Source organism: Streptopelia decaocto (genome assembly GCF_964273445.1).
Source record: "Streptopelia decaocto genome assembly, chromosome: 4".
Classification (NCBI taxonomy): Eukaryota; Metazoa; Chordata; class Aves; order Columbiformes; family Columbidae; genus Streptopelia; species Streptopelia decaocto.
In genome coordinates, this window is record NC_138658.1 from 43800695 (window position 1) to 43809673 (window position 8979).

The window sequence follows — 8979 nt, forward strand, 5'->3', positions numbered from 1 at the left end:
GTATCTTCACAAGAGTGTGTGGTTTATAGGCAGACTAGGAGCTGAAAAAACAGGCATTTCACAAGTTTGCCATTACACACAGTAACACCATCAAAGCAAGAGATGTGGTTTTGATCTATCCTTCCCCCGCCCTCCCTCACTAATCTATTCAGATAAATTGTCATGGCAACTTGACTCATACACCAAGGATTGGAGCAATGACAAGTCAATTCCCCTTGGAAACCTTGTGAAAAGAAAATGTCCTGCCTGTTCTGATGCTGGCAGACACTAAAGCTGAATGCCCTTCCTTCTCACAGGACTGCAGTGTGCAGCCACAGCAACTTCTCCCTGCCAGACACTCTTGCTCAGATGTAGCCATGAGCCTCCCATTTATGTCAAAGGCAAGAATGCGTAATTTGGAAAAAGTCCTGCCTTGTGTACTTTACCAGCTTTTACTAAATATGAGTTGAGTTCATAGAGAAATCACGACCTTTTGAAATTAAGAATTCTTTAAGTATTTTCCTTACTGAGAAAGAACATACACTTACTGATTTTAAACCCAGCGTTTGAAGAAAAAGTACAGCTTCTTCTTGGATGACAGCAATACACACCATATTTCTTTCAGATGTCCACAGTCTCTTCAGAAGAGTGAAAAGCACAGAACAAATTCAATTTTTCTTCCTTCACCTGCAGTCACAACAATTCATATATTTTTTCTTTATATCTATGAAGACAAGCAGTATTTTTGCAATATATTTAGTGTATCCTCCTTTGTTAAAACAGATATAATTCAAGAGAATGATACTAATGTGTGCATCTCTTGATGCAGACAGTAGCACAAACACTTCCACTCCGTCAACAGAAGTCCTAACATGACAGTCACATAAACTATCCTCTACTTGCTACACCGGCTCTTGGCACCAGCGCCCAGAGCATCCAGCCTGCGCCTCTAACATCCCTCTCACCAAATGCTGTGTGCGGCGGAGCGCGCGCTTTCAAAGAAACAATGAACGTAATGGTGACTCTCTTACAATTCTCAGTGGGATGACTGACCCTCATATTAACAGCAAACACAACTACCCTGAAAAACACGTAAACATATACTGAGAGAGGGAAGATGTAATTCTTCCACCAATTTTTAAGAATGCTTTCTTTGTGACAGAAAATCCTTCGCAAGTTCAAACTTCACCCTAGAATTGCAGTAGGCAATACACAATTAAAAAAAATAAACACATACCACAGCAGATAAATAGGCGTTTATTAAAGTTCATCTCAAACCAAACAACAATAAGGGACATTAAGGCATCTTGTGATCAGTAACCATTCATATAGCAAAGACGACTTCTCTTTCTGATGCAAGATAGCAGATTAGGAAAAAAAAAGTTCTCCCAACACATTTGGCAGATTGCTGACTTCCACCATGCCACCACTTGGTCAGCAACCCCTCCAAGGAATGCCCCATTTCTCCAGTGAAAGAGCTACAGAATCACAATACTCACTGAGACACGTGCAAGAAAGCACTTCTCCCTCCCCTCAGACGTCCAACCATCTGTGGGGATGCACACTGGAGAAAGACTAACAGATGGATACCGCAGAGAATAAAGAAGACATACGCCTGCTATAACCACTCAGTTTTGAGCAGACTAGAATGTTTGGCCTTGCTTTCGCTACTATTTACTATTTCAGACAGTAACTAGTGAAGAAGGGACCACAAGCTTCAGTCTATTACAATGTAACAAGTTTTATGTTCTCCTTCTACATTCATATTAGATAAACAAATGACAAAGGTCTTGTTTCCATGGAATAATTTATTTTGATGAATTATGCTGTCAAGTGACCAATCACTGTTATAGTGCTTTTTTCTTCAGTTGGAATAAGAACACCAGGAAATGTTTACAGCATCATTGGGTTCACTATAACAGGATTTTTACTACAGAATAAAATATAAATTAATAAACACTGCATATAGCACTATTCACTTCACCACATCAGCTCTCTATATCCTTTGTCACATTCTAACCTTCATTTAAGGCAAGTTTGTTTTTATTTTTCCAAAGAAGACCACATAGTCTCGAGATAAACTTGTGTGACTAGGTTTGTGAGTTAGGAAATTGAGCTTTATAAAATGTTTACTTCAACAAATATGAAAGTTACTAAGAGAAAGATGGTGACCCAAAATTGTACTGTATTAAAAGGTGGAGTTTCCTTGTACCAAAGTCCTTTATTCATCATCTTTAGAACCAGTTTTGCTTAACTATAAAAGAGACACAAAAAGAAAGTATTCAGAGTTTAGACTGCCATGCCATTTATTAGGAAACAAGAACAACGTTATCTCCGTCTTACATAGAACACATGTATATTTAATTAATAATACAGACTGATTGTGCTACTGTACCAAAAGACTGAAAAGCATAAAAAATAATTTCTTAAGCTTAGACACTAAATGAGCTTATTTCCTGAATGCAAAAGTGGACTTTATAAAGCAACACCGCAAAAACCCAGAAAAACCTCAGGGTACTGTTTCTATTTAATTTTAAGATTCTGTCACCAGCTCTCAAAAATAAATAAGATGGACTAATGGAAAAAAGTATCTCCACGCACCTCTGAGAGAATTCCCATGTGGAAATTTACACGATAAAAAAGAGACATTAATTCACTATTTCTCACTTTTTTAAAGCTAATTATTACATGCAGTGCATCTATCGTGATATCTATCTGGAATTCAAGAGATCCACTACAAATAGCCACTTTTAACCCAGAAGGACTCTGCCCAAAACCACCATCATCATTTACTTGCTCTTATTTAACAACTGCACCAGTAAGAATTACTTATAGTTGTGTAAAATAAAATAGTTTACTTTCAAAATTGCAAAGCAGCTATACGGATTTCCACTGAATCAGCAAAGAGAAGAGGCTGGCAGAAATCAATGCAGAGAGAGCAAGCATAAAATAATTATTCACTGAAGGAGCTACAGCAGAGAACACTCAGGCTTGTAGGAGGCAGCAAAATGCTCCCGCTTGGGACAACTCCCTTCTGCTTACTTATCCATTGCCCTCCAGAACGTGGCAACACCGCTGACTTTATTTTACATCTTGTTGCCAGACGAAGACAGAATATTTGCAGTGCATTTGGCTAGCAAAGCTCTCTCATCATAAAATTAAGATTTAATTGCTCAATAAATAAAAAAGACATACTAGGCCAACAAAGTTCAAAGAGGAATCAAAGTCCTTCTAACTCTAATATTCAGAAGGACTAACCATATTAAAGCATTTGAGTAATATGTAAATTAGAATCCAAAAGAGCAACAGTTCTTACTATTTCTTGAAAATATTAACATTGAAAAAGATGGCTTGAAAATACTTACATGCTGGATGCACATAGAAATGAACCAGACACCACAGTCAAATCCAAACAAAGTTACGAAGAAAAGCAAGAAAAAAAATCAGATTAGTTTTCTTGAAATGTAAGTACAAATTATTTTTAACGTACATATGCAGTATTTCCATAATACTGCATACCATACAGTCATGCTACCTTAATTACGTCCACCCAGTTCCATCCTCGCGGAAGCTCCCCTTTGTTATCTGCAGAATAAGAAGGTTTTATTTTCAACATACAAGCTAAGGGGAAATCTTTACCATTCCTTAACATCAACACACAAAATTCTAAAGATCCAAAAACCTTAATTTCTCCACTACAAAGCCATGAGGACAAAAAGAGGTACTACTGCCTTAAACATATACTTCTTCAAAGTAGTCCTGTTTGAATAAAAACACTCCAGTCCATCTGACATTTAATTTAAAAGGCAAGTCTAACATGAGCTGGGCTGACCAGCAGTGATGCATTCTGTCAAAGAAAAAAATTTTACACAACTTTTGCTTTATATGGTCAACATTTAATCTGCCAATTATACATCAGGTCAGAAAAATTATAGGCAGAAATTGCTATCACAGGGTACAACTCGTTGCTCCAATATGACAGTATTATCCAGATCATTATTAAAAATTAAGGTTGAACACATAAAAGTCATCAGCAGGATTAGCTGAAATATTGAACGCTTTTCAATCAGAAACCTACCATTTCATTGAAAGCATAAAGTATCTGCAGAAGCATCTCTATTTTGAACATACAAACTAAATTTAATATTTTATTTTGGGTTCAAAAACAAATACTTTCATTTAGAAATTGCATTTTTAATAATGTCAATTATTTATGAGGGCCCATGAACAAACCATGTTTTCTGTTGAAAGTGAATGTTCAGAAGGCAGAAACACTCTCCTCCCACAACTATTTTTTGAAAATTGTACTTCTGTCACGTATTGAAATAAAGATATAAAACAAAACCAATAACATTGTGAAATCCCCACTCTACAGAAAGTTGCTTTGACCAGAACTAACAACTCAGGCAAAAACAATTCATCTAAAACAAGTAAAACAGAGACCACAGACTTAAAGTAGTTAATCTTATAAATAAATGACTGCTGACCCTACCAAGATGTCCCTACCATAAAGTTTGGATTCTCATACTGCTCAAACAAAATATTATAGTGAACAAACCTGTTTTATCGGCCAGTTTTCGTTTCTGGGTTTTGGATAACTGCTCCTTTTTATCTTTTTTCTTACTTGCTGGCACATCGGGAGTTTCAATTGCAATACTATTGCTTACTGAAGTCTGAGAAGGACAAAAATGGTTGTTAATATTTTGCATATTTGTTCCACAGATACCTCTGTGTGTGATGACTGAACCTGACATACTAAAATATCTTGACTGTCAGAAAGAAGCAATGCTGTCAGCAGTCTGCAGCATTTAATCAACACATAATTGTGACTGTAGTTTTAAAACAAGGGTTGGGGACTGGAATTTTTCCTTTGAGACCTGCAAAGGGCACCTCTTACACTTTTTAAATTTAATCATGGAGTGTGGTTTAGTCTGAAGAGATGGATTCAGACTTCCCAAGCATGGAAAACAATCCTTCTCCCTCAAAGCAAATCTGCAGCAACAGAGGCCAATAACGTCCTTGTACAACACAGAAGCCACAAACAGATCCAGCCTGACTCATTCAAGACCCTGGAGCTGCACTTATGTAATCCATTGCATCCCAGGAAGGTTGCAGTAATTTGCTCTGTCCCCCCACCCCCCTCCCTGGGCAGATGCTTTTAATCTCCATTTCAGCTCTCTTTAGTTTTGCTTCTGCTCCAAGTCTTCATTTTTATGTTATTCTATGGGACAGAACTGCAGCCCGCAAACATTTTGGTGTAATAGCAAAATAACAATTAACTGTAACAATTATGAGCATAGAGCATTATGGCACCATGCTCTGTGTGTCACTGTTTAGCCACTAGCATGGGTATACCCGATACACTGATTAACAACTTAAAGACAGAGCTATGAAGTATTTAGAGTTGTCATAACCTTTTTTTTTTTCAGTTTTAAAAGCAAGAGATTAAAATCTGAATTTACCTACTTACCACAGTGTTAACCGGCTGCTTTTCCATGAACAACTCTTTATTATCTTTGGCATATTCAAAAAGTGTGTATGTCATAGCAGTTCCAAGATTTGCTTCAACTTCTACCATTAACTTATCCAAAATACTTTGTTTAATAGCTGAAGATCTAAAAGAAATCATAAAACTCCACTATAATCTAGACAGATGAAGAAAAGCTTCTCAATCAAAAAACCCCTACATATGAGGCTGGGAGTGAAGCTGTCATAAATACTGACATTGTGTTGTTGAAAAAAGCGTCCATCGATATGACTGGTGCTGTTTGTGGATATGTTTCTGGCCAAGAAACTTCTATTAGAAAGGCTTTGGGGTCTCCGCTTTCACCTATCTGAAGCGAAAAGAAAAACTTTATAAATCAACAGTTTCCAGTCACTCGTTAAGGATTACAATGTCAATATGCCTGTCTTTCACTTGTTTAAGACTATCCAGATTCCTTAAGATAACAACTATTATCATCATAAAGGTATCAGAAAATAAAGCTGTTATCTAGAAAAAATACTAAATTTCTGACATCAATATTAACTCCTACCTGGCAGTTTTCATTCTCGGAGAAGCAAGAAAAACATTCAAAGCTCTCTTTATTTTTTTTTTTTTTAATTGCTTTGTTTTAAAAACTACTTTGCAGCATCTGCAAGCCAAATATTATACAATAATATATGTGAACAGAAAAGATGAAGCCTTCTTTCCCGCTCCCATGCATCCAAGATCAGAGCAATATGAAAACAAACCACAAGACAGTGCTGAGATAAAGAGAATGATAAACTAGTGACCTGAGACAGCAAAAAACAACAGATAAGAATTTCAGTATTTCTGACTTCTATTTTATTTCATTATAAGAAGGAATGAGTAGTAAAAGATTTAAGAAGACAGTAGAATGAGAATGGATAAAAAAGCATAACATTAAAAAAGCCTCACTTTAATAATCATTCACATCCAACCAATTAAGTGAACCCAAATTACACATATGATCCTTACAATTATGTTGAATTAAATTTTAAAAACATTTTTTTTTTTAATTTAAAACTAGTACAGGTGCTACCAAAGGCATGCTATACAAACAGAAATAACAGTTTCACACATGATTTGGAAAACTAGTGCAACAAAGTTGCTTAAATCCGTATTCTAAAACCACCTGAAAATTCTTCCTTATTTCCCTCATTATAGAATAGTCCATATCTGGCTTCATCAAATTTTATAGAATGACGTGTAACCAGAAGAAAAGTCCTAATCAAGGTAAGGGTACCGTACATTAATTTTTTTTTAAAGTTGGTGCTTTTTTTTTTATTCACAGTGTCTGTTTCAGCAGAGTGGACAAACTGACATTCAGAAGCATCTGTTTTAGAGATAAAATAAATAACACTTTACACCAAGAATCTGCAACATTTTTCAAGACATCATCTACAGTGTAGCAGTCCCGTTCCCACCAGTGCCAGGAAGAGAACTGGGGGTGCAGTTTACAGAGTTGCCTCAGGAAAGCCCTGTCTGCACACTGAGCAAATCCATACCGAAATCTGCGTGACATGACCGTGCTCCTCCTTTTCAGTGCAACCTAAAAATTGGGTGGTCTTACTTAAAATGCTGTTGCTGCTACATTTTCTCAATATTTGAAAAACATTTCTTTAATCGCAATTTCATAGCACACTGATTACAAAACAGCTGTGTTTTGTATGCAAGATGTGTGAGAAATGAGGTTCAGAAAAATGGGATACTAATTCTTTCTACCTTCTCATGCATTCACTTGCGCTATGCTTTCTCACAATACAAATTCTCCTTCGTAGGAAAGATGTATTATTGCCCTTTTCTGCCACTAAGTTTTACAGTATTTAAATTGAGTTGTCCTAACTGTTGACAATTATTTTTTGTCTAATAAATATTAGCAATGAGCAAAGCTACTAAAATGTAGAATGATACACTGCAGGCTTGCAGATATGCTGCATTTACTCTTTTGAAGAAATTAAACTTACTAATAAAGGTCCTATCAATGGAGGAAGGCTGCGCTTAAATGGATGGGATTCAAGTGCCATTAATTAAGTTGACCTATATTTCATTACAACTACTGATTTTATTCTGAAGCTATTTGAGAAGTTACAAAAAGGTAATATGCATATGGCATTTTCAGAAGTCTCCCTTCTGTCCCATAGGTGCCTGAGTTTTCAGTAAATTTCTCTGGCCATCTAAAGATCTGCCTCAGTCTATGCCCAGAACTTCCAGGTCTTTAAATTTTGGAAAATTGCAAATCTCAAGCTCAGCACTCCCTGTATGTATTTTCTGGGCAGACTGTATCAATGTACATACCTGAAGCATTTTGTGAATTTTCTCTTTAGCAAGTAGACAAGGCATGCCAGCTATCTCTGGACAAAAGACTGTAATTTAGCAATAAGGAAGTTTCAGAGCTTTACATAGAGACTGACTACCTAGTTTAAGTATTATTAAGCATTACTCAGCAGGCTGGCTCCTGCAGCCAGTCTGCCGCTTCTACCTACGTAGTACATGGACGTGTAGGTAGGATGCCCAGGTAAGGGCTGACAAACCTGCGTGGGAACAGGTTCCTAAAGACAAAGCATTGTACTATCAAGAATCACCATACCAAAGATCCTGAAACAAAGGCCTGCAGATCGAGTTTTCACTGCCCACCTTACGCCTGTTCGTTTCAGAAAACGCCCGGTATGTCAAACACAGGGCAGCAGAGCAGCTTCGAGGCGAAGCGGGCACCGCAGAGACCCGCAGACCTTGCCCCGCCTTACCCGGTACTGGAAGGACACGGGGCTGAGCTCCCTGAAGCACAGGTCTCCCTCGTAGATAGAGCGCAGCGCTTCCAGCTCCATCTGCAGCACGGACAAGCCGGTTACCGCCGCCAGCCCGCACACGGCGCTCGGTTTGACACGCTCCGCACGGCCCTGCCGCTTGCCCGGCCCGCCCCGTTCCCCCCGCCCCGCCGCCGCCCGGCTCCCTCCCCCTCGCCCGCTCAAGCGGCCGGCTCTTCCCTCCCGACCCCCACCACCTCCTCTCTCCGCGCACGGAGGTTCCCTCTCGCTGCAAAGGAGCGTCCCGGGCCGGCTCCCCTCAGGCCCCGGCGCGGGCAGGGCCCGGACTCACCTCCTGGTCTTCGTTGGCCGCCATGGCGCGCGCTGCGGGGCGGGCAGTGCACGGAGATCCGCTCCCCACCCCCCGTTCTCACCCTCCCTCCCCCCCTCCCCGCCGCCGGGGCTGGGCGGGACCCGCTGGCGCGGCCCCGCCGGTGTGGCGCCGGTGTGGCACAGGGAGGCCCGAGCGGCCCCGCCTGATGGACACACCTCCCCTGAGGGCAGCGCGGACCCGGTCGCTCGCTGCTATTGGTGCCCTCTTCCTGTCGTCACCTCCTCACTGTCTTTCCATTGGCCAGCCCTGCGAGGCTTGCATCGCTTCCTTCTTCAGCTAACTGGCTCCTTCGCCAGTGACGCGCCCGCGCGGGCCCTCTCTGACTGGCCCGGCGGAGAAGCGGAGGCGTCGATTGG

General features: G+C 39.9%; 1 protein-coding gene across 3 annotated transcripts; it reads right to left on the reverse strand.

Annotated features, from left to right (window-relative positions):
* Positions 1–1215: 1215 nt before the first annotated feature.
* On the reverse strand, positions 1216–8695 carry RWDD4 (RWD domain containing 4). 3 transcript variants are annotated; one of them, XM_082052013.1, is made up of 7 exons: positions 8582–8695; positions 8230–8310; positions 5704–5813; positions 5450–5594; positions 4538–4652; positions 3515–3564; positions 1216–3347 (listed from the first exon to the last, which is right to left on the reverse strand). In XM_082052013.1, exons 1-7 carry the CDS (start codon positions 8603–8605, stop codon positions 3267–3269), a joined length of 606 nt encoding a protein of 201 aa, XP_081908139.1. In that variant the 5' UTR covers positions 8606–8695; the 3' UTR covers positions 1216–3266. The 3 variants fall into 3 exon arrangements, with proteins under 3 accessions (XP_081908139.1, XP_081908140.1, XP_081908141.1); XM_082052014.1 differs by lacking the exon at positions 8582–8695 and adding an exon at positions 7781–7848 and having other exon boundaries at positions 8230–8294; XM_082052015.1 differs by lacking the exon at positions 8582–8695 and adding an exon at positions 7781–7836 and having other exon boundaries at positions 8230–8293.
* Between the last annotated feature and the right edge of the window lie 284 nt (positions 8696–8979).

Excerpts from the sequence above, each read along its gene's own strand:
- RWDD4 (XM_082052013.1), bottom strand. The coding sequence starts at position 8,605 with ATGGCGGCCAACGAAGACCAGGAG. Across the intron at positions 5,814-8,229 it reads CCGTGTCCTTCCAGTACCGG|ATAGGTGAAAGCGGAGACCC; the intron begins GTAAGGCGGGGC and ends TTTTCGCTTCAG. Across the intron at positions 3,565-4,537 it reads AAAACTGGCCGATAAAACAG|ATAACAAAGGGGAGCTTCCG; the intron begins GTTTGTTCACTA and ends CTTATTCTGCAG.